A 17,424-nucleotide genomic window follows, 5' to 3' on the forward strand; every position below is an offset into this window, starting at 1 on the left:
GTGAGTGGGGCAGCCGTGCCAGTGCGCAAGCGCAACGGCGCCGAGGACGGTTGGACTCGGGCGCCCCCTGGTGGCAGTCGCCGCTCCTCTGCTCGCAGTTCTCTCACCTTTCGCTCGTTGTGTTCCCGCAGCGTTCGGTGCTGCGCCCGCGGAGGTGAGCCGGAGACCGGGCCTGAGGCCGGTGTAGTACAGGGCTGAAGTGGCTGGCAGAGGCCCTCACTGCTTAGCTGCCTGCTCCGATGGCCGTGGAGAGCTGTGTGGGGTGTAAGGTGTTGGTGCCCCAGGCTGCAGGGCCCTGGCTTCTTTGGGACAAGGGTGGTTGGGTGATGGGAGCCTTCCTGGGTCCTGCAATCAGATGACCTGTCACCTGTTGAGGGATACAGGGCAGCAGGGAAGGCAGGAGGGAGCTAGGCCTGCTGCTGCACTGTATACTGTTTCTACCCCTGCAGAACCCCTGCAGTGGGAGTGAGACAGACATTCGCTTAGTGCTCATAGGATCTATAAGCTGGGTGCATTAGTGACCCATAAACCAGCCACGGCACAGGAGTTGAGTGCTCGTGGCTCTGTTCTGCAGTGCCCATGTGACTGTGGTTCTGTTGGCAGCTGGATGCAGAACAAAACACCCCCGCTGTCATCTTGCTGAGCCAGTCATTGCTGACTCACGACCAAACAATCTTTAAACCGCTACAGAAATAGCTAGGGATGTTATCTCCTGCCCGCAGTGTCTTGGTGGAACGAGCCAAGGAGCAAGGCGGCTGCTGCTCGTGTCAGACGGGCCTGGAGGCTCTGGAGCCTTGTTCATTTAATTCTAAGAGCCTGAAAGAAATCCCTACTGTGCAGCCGCTGCTGCTAACTGCGCCCAGACGCGGCAGAGGGCGGATGTGCACGCCGGGTGCGGACCAGCCAGACCTCTCCCTGCCTTGGCTGGGAGACCCGCCTCCCAGCAGCTGATAGGCTGCCTCAGAGCCCCGCCTCTCCTGATTGGTCAGGCCTCTCCCTCCCTGTGCATTATGGGAGTTGCTGTTTGTTTCTGACCTTGGGGTTGGGGTTTCGTGCTTTTGGGTCCTACATTTCCCGTCATCCTCCGCTGGCAGCTCCCGGGGCAGGCTTGCTCATCCGGGTACCTTGGCTTTGGGGCAGCCCGCCCAATCGGCTCGCAGCGAGGGCGTGCGCTGGGCGCTGATTGGTCCATTCGGACAACACGAGCCCCATTTGAAATCCGTTAACGGCGGCGGGCAGAGGCCCCGCGCTCGGCGGCCGCTGCGCTGAGGTGAGTGGGAGCGGAGAGGTGCCGGGGTTAGGCGGCCACCTGGGGCTGTCCGTAGCCTCTCCTCACGTTCTCCCCGTTTCCTGGGGGCGTCCCGGTGACGGCGTCCCGGGTCGCTGTTCTCCTCTGGGCCCCTTTGGCTGTGGGCCTGCGTCTTGGGAGTAGGCCCCGGCCCTCAGCTCCGCTGCCGTGGGGTTGGGAACGGCCCCGGGGGGGAGGGGCGGTGCGGCCGCAGCTCGGTAAAGGTGCTCGTTTGCGCTCACACCGACTGCCCGAAGCCCGGAGAAACCCGCGCCTAAAACTGGGGGAAGAAAGGACTTTGCTGCTTCTCGGATTAAATGTCACCTCTCAGCGAAGTGAGGAAGAGGAAAGGGGGAGTGTGCCTCAGTGTCAGGAATGCTATCAAGTCGGCTATTCTTATACGGTGCTTTTATTTATTTATTTTTTTAAACATGGGTTTATCTAATAATAAGCAGAGGTTACCTGCCTAAAAATAACGCTTGACTCCTTGAGGGACTATTCTTAGAACGTGCCTTCTCCATATCACCTAGAACTCGTGGGATCTCATTTACGGAGCGTGAGGTGCCCGGGCTCTCTATTTTGGGCTGCTGGAAGGGGGACAGCTCAGGGGAGCTTTAGGGCAAAGGCTGCTGGCACCTCGCTGCCCTCAGGGTGATGTGTGCGGCTCGGCGTGCTCAGCTCCTCCTGCCTCCAGCCTGGCTCTCCGCTTCAATCCGAGCATTACATGATGGGATGGTAACGCTGCTCTGCGCTGTAGCTAGGGTGATGAATTCAGCGTTGGTTCCGTGCTGCAGAAAGGCATGTTTTCCCCTTTTGAATGGTAAAACTAAAGAAGAAGCTGCAGACCCAGAATATAAGAATGCTCTTCCCCCCCCCCCCCACTCAGGAAAAAGTGAGGATGTTCCTGGCTACTCATCCTGCTGAGGAAGTTCATGTGGCAGCTGTGCGGTGGGATAGCTTACCCCAAGGTTTTGGTATCAGGACTGTATCTCTAGAGAAGTAATTTCCACTCCTTTGTAACGGCTCGGTTTATCTACTAGCCAGTGAAGAGCACCTGGGAACTCTGGGTTATCAATCCTATGAAACAGCAGGGGAAACTTTGTGCTGTAGGAGATCAAAGAAGCTGCCTTGTTAGTGTAGTGTTCTGTGATGAAATGGCAGCCAGCATTGAGTTTGCCAGCAAAAGGCACTGGGATCACTGCAGCAAACTGCTGCATGGTGTCATCAGCCCCAAGGGAGCTGTTTCTGTTTGCTCCTTTTTGGATTTGTTCAGCTCCTGGTGGAATTCAGGATGTCATTTTCACACACCTGGTACTGTGTTGGTTTCTTTTCTTTCTTTCCAAACCTATTAGGATCTTAGAGGAAGTAACATCTGCTGCTTATGAAGCTCCAGTGGTCAACTGTCATATGGTGGTGTCCCAAATGGACCAGGGAACATCCGATTAAATTACAAGACAGCAAGAAAGAACAGATTTTCCCTGCACCCTCCTTCTCCCAACACTGAGCCCCTCCAAACAAGGGGCTCTTGTGGCTAGATCACAGTTGTGTAGCTGAAGTGTCCCCTTAGCACATGCTTGGTGCTGTTTTGCAGCTAGGCCAGTGCTGTGCACGTCTCACCCGAGTTGCTCCCCTCGGGCCTTGTCCAGCCAAAATGTTTCTGGCAAGAAATTCACAACTGCACTGAGATAAAGACACTGAGCACATCTGTGATGGAATCACGTCAGCGTTTTAAAGCTAATTTGGATTAGAGTGAGGTGTGAAGTTATTCTAAAATACCCATTGCGCTTGCTGTTGGATCAGTCTTATTCTGGGATAGGAATGCTTGTTCCAATTTAGCTTAATCCTTTATCAAAGCCAGCTAATCCAAACGAGGCTGAGGCACTCTTCTGGAACGTGCCGAAGTGTAGTTACTCGAAAGAAACCTGATGTGGAGAGAAGCCCGTGGTCTCTTCATCTTTGAGGAGATGGCTTTGCTGCTCTGTACAGAAGCTGTATGGGGCCATGTCATGTCTATGTGTAGCTTATTTACATCAGGTCAGTGCAACTAGGAAGAGAATTAAGGTATTAGTCATGCAGTCACTTTTATCAAATGAATTTGGGCTGCTCTTGAAAGCAAGGGAACGGGATCCTCGCTCTGTACTGCTGTTCTTGAGCTAGGGTGGTAGGAACCAGGCACAAAATGTGCTGTGAGCCACCCTGCAGGAAGGGGCTGTGGGTCCCCGGGGAGCTCTGTGAACCTATAGCAGCAGTTCCTTAGCCCCAGATGTGCAGGGAGTTGGAAAGAGGATGCCATGAGTTCACCTGACTGAAGCACAGACTCTCCGGGGTTCGTTCAGAATTACTTTCTGTACCATGCAATTGACTTGGAGTATGAAACCATGGTACTGGCACGCTCTGGTTTTCATGGCTGATTATTCACTTCAGACTGGGGTGGGGAGGGATAAGGGCTCAGTGGTGAAGCACTCCTACGTTGCTTGAGCCATGGAAGAATATGGACTTTACACAGCAAAAAGTTGGAAAAAAATTGGCTTGTGGGAGGTGTTGCTGCCCAGCAGCAGTGAGCAGTGGAAACAAGTAGCTGTGAAACACGATGCCTGCAGCTCCTGCTTGGTAGGCTGACCAGAGGGTGAGGGGAGAATGCAGATGACGCATTTGATTTTTAAAAAAGTGGGTAGTGTTGACAGAAACCCTATCTTGATTAAGGGTGGTAGGAAAGCATTCAATTCCAGCCATGTCTTGAGCTCGGTTACAGTTGGTTTTGGCTCACATTCTTCTGTTTGCCTTCTTTGGATCTTGCTTTGACATCTTCAGTCATGGAGATGATGCTTCTGTGATGGCGTTCTTCCCCTTACGATATCTGTGGTGTAGCACTGCAAGTTTCTCAGTGCAGCCACCTTCAGAAGGTGTAGGGCTGTGGGTTAGAGGCAGCAGTGGTACCTCCCGGGTGCTGCTTTAATTTACTCTTCAACTCTTGTTTACGCAGCTTGCTTCCTAGGGGGAGCTATGCAGGGTCTGCCTGGACCTATGGCTGAGGCCTCAGAATTTGTGGAACGGGAATATTTTGCTTTAGAACTGGTTGGGCTCCAAAGAGCAAAGTTCAGGGGATTTCCTCTGGGAGTGCTTTATAGCATGTGCTCCAGGGCTTTGCCTTGTGGCTAAGTGAGGCTTTATAAAAATTTTTTTTTTTTTTTGGAAAAAAAAAAAAGCCTTTGCAAAAAGGTGGTGGTGTTACAATTTGCAGATTTATTACTTAGTTGCTGTCTTTATTCCTGTTCCCTTGTATTTAATAACAGTTGTTGACATAAGGACTCCTTCTGCTGTCATTGCTCTCCTAATTAACTGCAGGGACTGCTCTTGACACTCTCGTAGCACTTGGTTTGTTTACAGCCTGGCCAGCCTCTCGGCGGAGTTCCGTAGGACTTGCCAGCAGCCCAGTTCTGACTTCTTCCTGCTTATTGCTCCGTGACCATACTTTGCAGAACTCTCTTTTGTTTTGGAAATCAATATTCTCCACATTGGAGCTTCTCTGTGTTATTAGTTCTTGCCTGTAGTGCTTCAGAGGGGGAAAGGTGGAGCTTTGCTGTGCTCTGGAATCCACCTCGCTGTCAGGCTCTTGCTCTATGAATCTATATCTGGTAACTGTAAGAAGTCCTCTTTGCCGTGTGTGCTGAGGGAGGGAAGAACAGGTTGGTCACTTTCTGAAAAAGCTTTGTGCTTTACTTCCTTGTGGAAATACAATTCTAGCCCTGATTGGTACAAGGAAAACTTTACAGTTTGGCCTCACGGATGCTTTTGAACCTGCGTTGCTTATGAGCCCTTCCGTCCTAAGGCAGTGAATTAAGAGATGGGAAAATGTACCACAGACATCTTTAGCATCTGTCTCTAGAAACAATGCAGGAGTAGACACCTGTGCTGGGTTCTGGTGTAACAGGTGACCAATATTTGTTGTCTAAAGGGTTGTAACAGTGCAGGTGGAGGCCTCCCAAGGACAGCGTGAAGATGTCTCGCTCAGAATCTCGCTATTCCTTCGATGTCCCAAACCCCTGCATCAACTTCGCAACTTTAAGCGATGATGATGTGCACAATGCGGACTCCTGGTTTGGTAAGTTGTTTCCAACTCCTTGATTTGTTTTCTCTTTGGACGAGGGCTTGCTGTGATGTTTGTTTGGCTTCTGTGCCAGTGGATATATCATATTATTGACTGCATCATTCATCAAGCATGGATCTTTCTGTTTTGTTTTTCATTTGAAATTTGATCGTGATCTGTAACTTGTTAACATCGTAATGGTATTCAGATGTGGTGTTATGAGCTTCAAATGCAGTATATATAGTGAAAGTCTTCCCTTTCTTCACAGACCAACAAGCCAACCTGGAGAATATCCCTCCTACAGAAAATCTGGCCAAGGTCTTGCAGAACACTCCTGCTTTTTCAAAGCCTGCTCTCATTCTTTCTTCTGTCACCTCACAAGGAATAACAAAGAGTAAGCTGGCACAGAGTGGGGGAGAGGGGATAAATTTTACCTATTTTTCACTAGGGAAATGGAAAAGTCTCATTATGGCTGTTTTGGGACCATCTTATGTTGTTGTATGGCAAAGTCTCATGTGGCTTCACTTTTGCATTCTATGGTGTGTGTGTGTGTGTATATGTATGTGTGTGTATGTATATATGCTGATCTTTGTCACTGTTCTCAGGTGAAAGCCGTGAAGAGAATGAAGCAGAAGTATCAGAGACCAATGTGGTTCCTCAGAGTATTGTTGGATCCTTGGCAAGCTGGAGGGCTGCTGCTCCTGCTGAGGCCCCTCAAAGGTGAAATACTAGTATTCAGTTTGTGTGAAGATTGATAGCAGTGTGATTAAGCAGATCCTTACTCTGTGTTTGCAGTTCTAGCTGTTTCAGGGTTGTCCTAAGGGAGTAATGCTTTCCAGCACACAGGTTGTGTATTGGGATAGCTGATCTGCTTGCTAAGCTGGAGTGGCAGTCTCTAGGGGTGGAAATGTAATGCAGTGTCTCACATACTTGTCAAATGAGACTCTGTGGCACTGGGAGCTTCTGGAATGTGAGGATATCTGAAACTGAGGTGACTTATAAAGTTTCTTTGTTTATATCTGCCTGAGATGGGCAGAACTTGTTCTTGATGTGAATCAAGGGGCTCTGTACACTTGTATACACCAAAGAGTATTATATTTATGGACTGTAAAACTTAAGTCATTTATGCTGCATTTAGCTTGTTATATTGAGCACACAAGGTGTTGGAGTCGGTAATGCACTGACATAGTATTGTACTGATCATGTGTCTTCTTGGACCCCCTGGGAAAGCTAACCTCTACTTTCTGTTCCACTCTAGAGCGGGTAGGAGACCAGCTAGAAAGCAAAGGAAAACACAGCAGCGCGAGCAGCCTGCTCGAGTCAAAGTGGAGAAAAATGATATTGCACTGGCTAACAAGGAGGAGGTTCCACCCCTGAAAAAAATGAGAATGTATGTCGTCAAAGTCCTTCTGTATGGGGCTGAGAAGTGGAGTGCTACTATTTCCTTTCAAAAGGATTTCCACTGGGCTGAAAGGGTTCTTAGGCTCTCACAGAGAGCAGTTCTGAAGGTTAGGGACAGGAGACCAAAACTTGATTTCCAGATAGTGGTTTCGTAGGTGAGAAGAAACATCTGTAAGACGTGAATGCAGTGCTCTGTTTGGAGGTGAAGGTGTGAAAGAAATAAGCTCGGGTTTCTGAAGCTTTTTATTAGATCTCAGTGTCTGTCAGCTAACTGAAATTTGGCTTAACTTGTCTGACAGGAGGTCATCAGGTAGTCCTAAGTGCTGGAGGAGTCGTAGCTAAAGTACTTCTCAGGTTAACTTAGCTGCTAAGATATTATTTATTGATAAGCTTAGGGCCAGGAATTTTTTTTTTAAAGCCAGTTTTGCAAACAGTCATACCTAGATGAACTACAGTACATTTACCACCTCAGAAGGAAGAGCTTAAGTTCCAAAACTCAGTAAATAATCTTCCCTTCTACAGCCGTAGTGTACCAGGGAAAACTAGACCATCTGTACCTGGGCCTGTGGTGAGGTAAGGCCAGTATGGCACACCTTAGAACTCACCCGGTGTTGGGATGTCAAGCGGGGTGGTGAGAGCTGCAGGTGATCTTTCATTGAGAGCACAGTAGTCCCTGGTTTGCCCTAACAACTTGTTACTTTAGTTCTAGCAGCAAGGAGAAGCTGACAGATGTATCCCCAAAGAAAGAGCTTTCACATCATCCTGACCTGTCCCCAGCAAGAGGGAAAAACAAACTGACTGTGCCCTCCACACCAACAATGTTAAAGTATGTCGTTTTCTGTGGCTGCAGCTTGTCTTTGCTGATGACAGTTGATTTAGGTGACAGTCCTTGCCATAGTGTTTTTAACTTCAATTTAGCATGTAATGGCCTTGCACTTGGTAAATAGCAGATCAAGGCAACAGTGTTACAGTGAAATGTATTTCACCCACTTTTCCTGTGCAAAGGAAAACGTTTCCTTTTATTTTGAGGGGGGGAAAAAAGTTGTTCTTGTCAAATGTGCATGCAGCAAATGGGTATGTGGGATGGCAACTGCCAGCTTCCTTGAGGAAACAAAATCCCAACAGGTATTTTCTAAAGAATGTACTTCTAGAAAAGGCAGTGCTTCTGCAGTGACCTCAGAGATGAGCCTCTTCCTATCCAGTAATAAACCAATAACCTGTGAAGGCATATCTCAGTCTTTGATGTGCTCCTGCAGGAGGACCAATATTGCTGGCAAGCTGAAGAGTACAGAGGAGCAGGAGCTGGAAAAGATGCAGCAGTTGCAGCGGGAGGTCATGGAGCTGCGGAAGAAAAATGAGGAGTCCCTGAAGGCAGCTATTGCTGGAACAGGTGAGCTCTAGCTAAATTGCAGGCTGAACCTGTACTGGGCTCATTAGGAGAGTGCTGCATGAAGCTGTGCAAGTGTATTTTGGAAAGCAAACATTCCAGACTTTGTACTACATGTTATGGTTTAGGTGGCTTTTAATGTAAATCCGCCCCTAAACTTCCTGGAAACAAAGTTTTATTTTGTCATGTTTTGAAAGGTTCTAGATGAGTTCTTTAGAAACTGCGCAAGCTATTAGAAATTAAATGCCTTCTTTTTTCCCCCCTCCCAAAAGGGTCTTCCTCTGATCCCACCCCAAAAGGTTTCCAGTCCTTACATGCTCTTCTTCCTTAGGACAACCTGTGAAGAGAACTGTTGGTCAAGTAACAAAGCCAGTTGACTTCCACTTCTGCACGGAGAATAGAATTAAACAACACGTGGAAAGCCAGCCTGAGAACGAGTACAAGGAAGTGGATTTTGCAGCAGTACTGAGGAAGCATCCTCCTTCTCCAGTAAGAACCTGAGTATTGCCTGCACTCAGATGTCTAGTTCTTCACGCCACTTTTTTCTCTTCTTTGTTTTGCTTTTGCAACACACATGCTGCTGGTATCTCTCAGCTGGTAAATGTTTAAGAGAGCTGAGAGTTGTGCTTACATAACTGTTAGCTTACTGTCTGCTTGCACTGCAGAAGATGCTAAAGGACACTGTTGGAAAAACTGGACCCTTTAGTGGTAGATCTGCAAGTTGTTGCATGTTATGCTTCAGTCTTCAACCTTGTATAGTTTCTTGATATGACTAATGTACATGTTCAGACAATTGAGAGATTTACACATAATGTTAAGTGTTGTCCCCTTTTTAAATAAGGGGAAGGAATGGATGCTTCCTTCACTCTCTGATTGACGATATCTTTCTGTTAAATGGCCATAATGACTGCTGTTTTTTGCCTCCAGATGCGAATGCCAAAGGGACCCACCGTTCCCAAACCTTTCAATCTGTCCACGGGAAGCAAAAGAAAACTCGAAGAAACCTCATCAGAGTATGTGTCCCTTGCTCAGCAGGTTGAAGCATTCCAGAAACGCACACCCTCTCGTTATCATTTGAGGAGCAGGAAATCTGATGAAGGTAAGCAAACCTATATATGTGCAGCCAGGAAGCTGTCCACAGAGACATTCTGCTTACTCTGCTGGGCAAGCAGTCTATCCGTTGCAGGTCTTGCCATGAACTGCTCAGCTCTGTTACTTCAATTTTAGGCCCAGCTCGAGCGAAGCCAGTGAAAGCTCGACTTACAAACCCGAAAACGCCAGTGCTTCAAACAAAGCACCGCTTCAGACCTGCTGCCTGCAAGAGTGCAGCAGAGTTAGAAGCAGAGGAAATTGAGAAAATTCAACAGTAAGTAAAGGCTGGCTCTGATCCTCTGAGAGAACTGCTTGTCACTGGAACAAAATACTACATCTTAATAACATCTCTTTTTTTCGTGTGTGTAAAAGAATGAGAAGCATAAAAACATCACAGCTTCTTCTGGGTGTTGTGCACAGTCCTATGGTAGTGAATGCAGGGATGTAAAAGCAGCCAACTTATTTTGAAGAAGGTTGTCTTCAAAAAGAGAAGATGATTGTCGAGTGCAGCTTTTAATTAGTAAATAGAGTATAGCAAGAATAGTATAGTCTGCATACAACTTAAAACTCTCCTGTAAACAAAATTTTGGATTTCTAAGAAAGCAATCCATAAGGTGGTGCTTGGAATCTTACTTTTTCAAAAAGCAAAGGAGTTACTTACTGAAGCTGCACACAGTGCAATGTATACATGTAGCACAACTGCTTATGTACCTGAGTACTGCTTCCTTATGCCATGAGAAGCCATTTGGTAGAAGCTGTGTGTTGCCACATACGATGTGTAGGTGACTGTCCATCATTCCTCTGTAGGTACAAATTCAAAGCACGAGAGCTTGATCACAAAATCTTGGAGGGTGGGCCAATCCTGCCCAAGAAGCCCCCTGTGAAGGAACTCACCCAGCCAATTGGCTTTGAGTTGGAGATAGAGAAGAGGATTCAGGACCGTGAGAATAAGAAACAGCAGGAAGAAGAGCACTTCAAATTCCATTCCAGGCCATGTCCAACTAAAATCCTAGAGGATGTTGTGGTAAGAAGTTTAGCAATACCCAAGAATTAGGACTGATGTGACAACTAGCTTCAAAGCGCCCTTAGCTATGTTGCATTGTGTATTTAATTATCTTCAGTAAATACTGTCTGACATTAAGAACAGCAATGAATGCATAGTGTGCTACTGCAGACTGCTTATCTGTGGCATTTTTTCGTTGATTTGTGTTGACTCCTTACTGTCTTTCTTGAATAGGGTGTTCCAGAGAAGAAAGTGCTTCCTGTTACTGTACCCAAGTCTCCAGTCTTTGCCTTGAAAAGCAGAACCCGAATGACTAGCAGAGATGAAGAAAAGGTAACCGTGGATGTGGTGTACTCAAGCCTTCCTCTCCTTCTGCGGTGGCTGCCTCAGCCATCCTGTCATATGATTGCTCACTGGTGTGATGCCCTGGTTTGGCTAGCCCATTCCCTCCTGCTAGACAGTCCCCCCAGTGGTCACTCCGTGCCATTCCTTGCTAAAGATTTAGTTGCTGCTACTCATTTTACAGAAAAGTAATTACCTTACGAACGAACAGAATGACTTTTAAAACATGAGGGCACTGCCTAGGCTGTTTGAGGCGTTGCTTCTACAAATGAAGAAAGTGAACTTGCTTATCCTTTTAGAGGATATCTAGAAGATAAAGGATGTTGGCCTTCTCTATTTGTTTATTGAGAAGGACAGATATTGCACGTGAACTTCCCTTTCAGCTCAGTCACTGTCTCGCTCCAGTTACTGAAGGAGATGGTTCAAATTCTGTATGCCCGGAGTGACATTAAGAGCCAAACGAGGCATCAAATGTTGTCCAACCACGCCAGTGGTTCATGATGAGTGTAAATTGGTGCTACTTGGTTTATTAGTTTCTTGTAGAATCAAGAGTGTTTTCTTGATGCTATTCTGATCCTTATTAGAGAGATTCTAAACTTTGGGGCATGAGTTAGTCTTTCTGCAAAGTTCCATGTGTTATATCCTAATAGTACTATCTCTTTAGGAAAAGGAGGTTGTCCCTGTGATCAAAGCTAACCCTATGCCACACTACGGAGTGCCCTTCAAACCTAAAATGCCAGAGCAGAGGCATGTGGAAGTTTGCCCCTTCTCTTTCGATTCCCGTGACAGAGAGCGGCTAATACAAAAAGAGAAAAAAATAGAAGAATTGCAGAAGGAAGAGGTAAGGGCTAAAAATTACCTTGTATTCCACTCCATAAGTAAAAAGGTTGCTGCAGGACTTGCTTCTTGCTGTTGACTGTTAAACATCCAAAGCTTCGTGCCTTTGCAGAAAGGGCAAGGAATATTTCAAGCTATTTCTTTCAGGTGCCAAAGTTCAAGGCCCTACCTCTGCCTTATTTTGACCATGTGAAGCTGCCAGAAAAGAAGGTCAAAACCCCAACTCAGCCTGAGCCATTCAATCTACAGATTGATGAACGGGGAGCTGCCAAGCAACAGAGCTGGAAACAGCAGGTAGGATAACAAAGATAACAGATATGAGCAGACTTAAAGAAGTTGGAGTTGAGCTCAACTTCAGCATCTAAGATCAGGATCTAAGTTTAAAGGATTGTTCTGTACTTGGCATGAGACTTGTGCGATGAGTAAGGGACTGGTGATGTGGGTTTCTTTCACCAGTTATGGTGGGTGATGGGACTCACCATGACTGCATGAACAGCTGTGGGGTATTTGCTAAGCAGCAGCTATGTGCTGCTGAATCCCTTTGACCATCTCTGTGCTGAAGGATTTATTGACATGTGAATAATATATTGCTTTTCTCATGTGAAGTTTGCAGTGGAAACTTGAAGATTATCCTGGTCTGTGATCTGAAACTGTTCTTCAGTTTTTTTTTTTCCAAAAGTAACTGGCAGGCAACAAGTGACACATCTTCTTGGCTTTAATAGTGTTTTCTGTGCAAGTGATCCAATCTGAAATCAACCTGGCTTTTCCAGTGTCTGGAGTGCTGAATTCTGTGTGGGGGAAAGATGGTGTTTTTGTTATTCCTGGCACCTGATGGGCTCTCTTCTCACGCAGCTTAAAGAAGACTTGAAAAAGCAGAAAGAGGCAGCATGTTTTAAAGCTCGTCCCAATGTAGTGGTGTACCAGGAGCCTTTTGTGCCTAAAAAGGAAAATAAGATGCTATCAGGTAGAGTACTTGCTACATGGGCTTGGTTGGTAACTCAGAACTGATGCAATTAAAAGATGCTTAGGCCGGCTGATGCCTCTTTCTTTATCAGCGCAGCCAATAGTGCTGTGCACTTAACTAATTCCCTAACAGCTTGCCTCCCTAGGGAGTGGGGGAGTTTCCTCTCCACTGCCCCCCTGGCCCACACTAACATGGCAGCTGTATTTTACAGCTATGCTACAATTGGCAGATGATTGATGTGTGCTAGCTTGGGATAAGGGTAAATAGTATGCAAGGAGCTCCCTGTAGAGACAGATGGCATTTCTGCAGCAGCTGTCAGTCTCTTCTTCCTATTTGTAATGAGATGAAGGAATCTACAGTTTAGTTTATATGGAGCCAGCAACTTCATAGGGTACAGAAGTCAAAAACTTGTTTGTACTAACAATTGTGTGCTTGCTCCCTCCTATAAGAACACCTGTGGCATGGGTAACGGCTGCATTAGTGCTACTCATGTTTAACCGTAAGCTTTTCCCTGGAACCCTAGAGGTGCCTACTAACTACCCTCACAAGATGAAGCACTCCAGAGGGAGGCTTCTTTTTGACACTAGTATTGCTCTGCTTTACCTGACTGCCTTTGCACCAATGTTATTCCCTCTATTTCTAAACTTAGAGAGCCTTTCTGGTTCTGTAGTTCCTGAAAGCTTTGAGCTGGCAACAGAAAAAAGAGCTAAAGAGCGACAGGAGTTTGAAAAACGATTGGCAAACCTAGAAGCCAGAAGAGAGAAGCTTCAAGAACAGGTCAGACAGCAAGAAGAGGAGCGTGAAAAGGAAGAAATTGCTAAGCTAAGACAAGAACTGGTAAGTGAGCTCGTTCTAAACAGGGACCCACAGGAGTGTATGAATGTACTGAATGAATTAATGTCAGCGTTGAGCTGCTTTAAGACTCTATTTTCAAGTTTCCCCATCGCAAACCGACTCCTCACTAATGTCACTGGCGGTCATTTAAAAGTAAAAATAAAAAAGGTGGCTGAGATAACTGATAAAATCCGGAGCTGCACACACATAGAGTGGAATAATCCCAGTAAAACCCAGAGCCCCAGTGGCTTGTGTGTTCCTCATGGCTCACAAGTGACCAAGGCAGTGTGGTGATCCTGCAGGCAGACATCTGCCTGCATCCCACTGACATCTGGCCTGCATGTTTCAGCTTCATCATGAATGCAGCCATTTTCTTCATGTTGATGTTGGTTTTTCCAGGTTCACAAGGCAAACCCCATACGCAGATACCGCAGCGTAGAAGTGAAACCCAGTGACCAGCCACTGACTATGCCGAAGTCTCCAAACTTCTCGGACAGATTCCGATGCTAACGTGCATCTGTGCCATAGTAGGAGGGAGAGCACATCCTGCTCTGCACCCTTGACATGCAGAGAGGGAGCAGTTGCTTTTGTGTGATTCCCCTCAGTCTCATCACCTATGCTTGGCTCCGTTATCTTTTATTGAGTGGTTTGACTCTCTTTGAGGCAGATGGCAGGGGCACAGCATACAGAGTGCCATGCAGTCTCCGTGGCCTCATTTTTACATCTAGGCATCTTAGTCTCTAAAGACTAAACCAGGTTTTTATATTGTATACAAACATTGTGTACTTGAACTAAATAAAAAAATCATAATCTGACTGCTGTCTCTTGCTAGCAGGCTGAACCTCTTTCCTGCAAGAGAGCTTTTCTTAAAGGACACTCTGAACCTGCAGGGATGTGCACGGCTGGAAGAGCTGCCTAGTGTTTGTGCATCTAAGTACTGATTTCAATTTGCTGTCTCTTAGGCTTTTACTATATATTAAGTTTGAGTTGTATTGAATAATAGGAGACTTCCACAAGCCAGCATATTGTAGGTCTGTCTTGATGTTTAGATGAAAGCTGATATTAGTCTTGTCTCGCATTAAAGTAGTTCTGTGTGTGTTAGAGCGTTCAACCTTCTGCTGTTTTATAGCTGAAGTCATTCTATTTGGGGAACCAGTTAACTGGCAAATGACTCTTGCTGTTTTGCTGCCTCCCTGGCTCATGCCAGCACAGCTATGTTGGTGAAAGATGCATTGTCTCCTGGCCAGTCTAGCGCAGCCAGCAAAACTAAATATAGACCGAGTGCTCTAAGGTGCTAGAGGACAAAAATTCCAGCATTGTAAAGAGATGATCAATCCAGATTAAGGTTTTCTGAGAATGATCCCTCATCATTGTGATGGGCTTCCAAGACTTGTCTTTCAAGGCGTGTAAGATTGTAGGCTTTTCCTTTCTCTTGAGAGATGATAGAGGCAGGAAGTGTGACGAGAGCTAAATTGAACGCTGAAGATTCTTGTTTGGTTGTGGGTGTGTGTTTTCTGAAGTGTTGTGCAGCTAGAAAGTGACTGAGGGACTCGAGAAGAGATTTTGGTGTGGGGAATGACGCTGCCACCATCGCCTCTTCAAAAAGGGGAGCTAAGAGGCAAAGCTCTTTGCTTAAGTTTCAGCTTTTCGTTCTTTCTTGAGAACCTGCCATGTCTGGAACCCAGTCCTGCAGTGTGGCTTAAGTGCTGTTTTCCTGACCTCCATCAGCCCTCGTGTTTCTGAACAGAGGGTGGCTTTGGTGGGCAGTGTCATAGCAACAACCCGGCACAAGGAACTGCTGCCAGCCCCTAGGATGCGGTCTGCAGAATGACAGGAGCCAGAGGAACGTGTAAGCCTACTCTTCATCAAAATGCCCAGATCTGCATGGATCTACCTGACCAAAAGTGTGCAGGCTTCTCGCAGTGTGCCATAATCTTCTGTCGCGGTGGAGCTGTTCCATCTGAGCTGCCAGACAGAGAAACTGGGACTTTGAATGTGGCATCAAGAAACTTCTCCAGCCTCCAGTGCCAGTTCCTGTGTAGCAGGCAGCGTGTGGGCTGCCCGAGCTGTAAATATTCGTGGCAAGGCAGAGGGAAACCTGAATGCTGATGAGCTGTGGAAGAATGTGAAGGCAAGCAGGATAACGAGGCTGCTGAGCTGCAGCAGACATTAATCCCTGAATGATGGAGCAACTGCGTTTCCGTGACAGCCTTACATGGCTTCTGCTTCGGACTTGAGAAAGGGTTCGTATGCCCAACAGCTTGTCAGTTTTTTCCAGCTATATCATTGGGTCTAATAAAAGATCTTACCTCTTCCTGCAGACACGGCCTCTTATATTCCCCATACACTGCAGACTTGGTGAAAGAGGGCCTGGGGCTGCCGTGCCACACAGGGCACGGGGCCTCATTTTTGATCAGTTGATCAAAGCAGGAACAGGCTGCTCAGTGGGGTGCAGTTGCCTGAGCTGCTCTGAATTAGGAGGAAAGCATCCACCTGCTGGAAAAACGCTTCCTGCTCTAAAGCAGTAAATGCTGGGTGTTCTGGTGGGGCTGCAGGTCGGGGAGTAAGGGGCTCAGTTAAAGCTTCAAGAGCGAAATGGGCAGGTGAATTCCAGTCATGACAGAGGGGAAGCAGGGCAATGAAGGGACAGGACTGGAGCAATAGAGCAGGAGTTAGCAGCGTGCTGATTCGCTACGTGCCTCTGTGCTGGGGCTAGGTTGACCAGCTGGTGTAAAATCTGTATTCTGCAGATGTAGATCTTGCAATTTCAGATGCTGTGATTTTTATTAAAACAAAGTTTGTCAGCCTTGAGTGTGCCTGGAAGGGGTGAGTGGGCCTGGAACTAGGAATAACGAAGGGCGAGCTGGAGCTGGGTGAAGTTCTAGCACGAAATCCCCAGTGTTGTTTTCCTAAGTCCCGTTGCTTCTGTGGAGTAATTTGCTGAACTCACACTAGAACTGGAACTAAAGGCAATGTTTTCCTGGGCTTTATGTTGAAGGGTAGCTGAGAACGGGAGGATTTTATCAGCTGGCAAAGAGGATCCTGGCTAAATGGTTTTGTTACGCTGTCAGAGCCCCGGCCTTGGCTCTGTCTGCCTGTTCTCAGCTGCTGCTAGCTCCGTGAAGGGTCTCTCGATGGCGCTGGGATCTTTCCCTGTCTTTCCCCATCACCTCCTTCACACCCAACACAGGGTCAGGGCTCGCCCAGGGAAGCCTGCAGTGCAGATAGAGGCAGTGAAGCTGTTGCCCACGCGTCTGGGTTGGTCCCCGCGGGGTCAGGCGGGCTGGGCTGGTTTGTGTTACCATGGCACAGCCAGCGCTCAGGTGGGGTCCGCTCGTGGCCCCGCTGCTCGATTTAGCTGAGGTGTAGGGTTTCCTGGAGCACGGACGGGGCTTGGCTGCGCCAAGAGCCTTCCTCAGCCATGAACAGCGTAAAGGTTAAAGTACGCTGCCGGAGTTGTGACAACCGCGTCGCTAGGGAACGGGCGTGCTTGGTGCCGTGCCAGCCGTCCCCAGGACAGCCTGTGTTCCAGCTGCAGCCAATGTAGACCATGGCTTGAGCTCCTGAATGGGGAGGCAAAAAAAAAAAACCCTACAGCCTGAGAACCTCTGCTGGTGGTTGGATTGTCTTCTACGATCCACGGAGACTGGAGCGCCATGCCCCGAAACCCGGTGTGCCGCAGCTGTGCACTTTCTGCAGTGCTCCTGATCTTCCCTGTGAGACAGCCGCCTTCACCCAGCTCCCTTCCCTTTCCCTGCAAAACGGGGTCTTCTAGGAGCACCAAAACAAACCCCAGCACGCTCTTCCTTGCACCTCCTCTAGCGCAGCCATGTTTGTGGCTCCGCAGTGCTGCGGTGCCCGCACCGAGAGCTTTGCTCCTCACCTTGTCCTCAAGTTTCCTCCCAAACTCCAGCAGTTTCTTTCACGAGACTGAGAGTGAAAGAACCAGGGGGACGCTTGCTGGGCTCCAGGTGTTGCTGTTGGCCTGCAGGGTTGGGATGCAGGGCTCTTCCTTTGCCCTCAGCCACTTCCTAACCAGCTCAGCACAGAGGTGGCACCCGCCCCGTGCCCACAGCTACAGGGATGTGCCTGCAGGTGCCTGGCACCAATGCATGGAGGAGACGCGAGCCCAGGCCATCCGCTGGCAATGACAGCGGCGTCCCCGCTGCGGTCCCTGAGAGCCGTGGAT

General features: G+C 47.8%; 1 protein-coding gene across 9 annotated transcripts; it reads left to right on the forward strand.

Moving 5' to 3' along the window:
* TPX2 (TPX2, microtubule nucleation factor) lies at positions 15–15,550 on the forward strand. 9 transcript variants are annotated; one of them, XM_021417175.1, is made up of 18 exons: positions 15–154; positions 5,244–5,390; positions 5,644–5,769; positions 5,981–6,095; positions 6,634–6,765; positions 7,299–7,349; positions 7,480–7,602; positions 8,033–8,166; positions 8,495–8,652; positions 9,091–9,262; positions 9,391–9,529; positions 10,063–10,279; positions 10,493–10,591; positions 11,265–11,441; positions 11,585–11,731; positions 12,290–12,401; positions 13,051–13,238; positions 13,635–15,550. In XM_021417175.1, exons 2-18 carry the CDS (start codon positions 5,288–5,290, stop codon positions 13,743–13,745), a joined length of 2,304 nt encoding a protein of 767 aa, XP_021272850.1. In that variant the 5' UTR covers positions 15–154; positions 5,244–5,287; the 3' UTR covers positions 13,746–15,550. The 9 variants fall into 9 exon arrangements, with proteins under 9 accessions (XP_021272850.1, XP_021272853.1, XP_021272857.1 ...); XM_021417178.1 differs by having other exon boundaries at positions 5,255–5,390; XM_021417177.1 differs by lacking the exon at positions 15–154 and adding an exon at positions 1,018–1,270 and having other exon boundaries at positions 5,255–5,390.

This window comes from Numida meleagris, chromosome 19 (assembly GCF_002078875.1).
Source record: "Numida meleagris isolate 19003 breed g44 Domestic line chromosome 19, NumMel1.0, whole genome shotgun sequence".
In the NCBI taxonomy this organism is placed as follows: Eukaryota; Metazoa; Chordata; class Aves; order Galliformes; family Numididae; genus Numida; species Numida meleagris.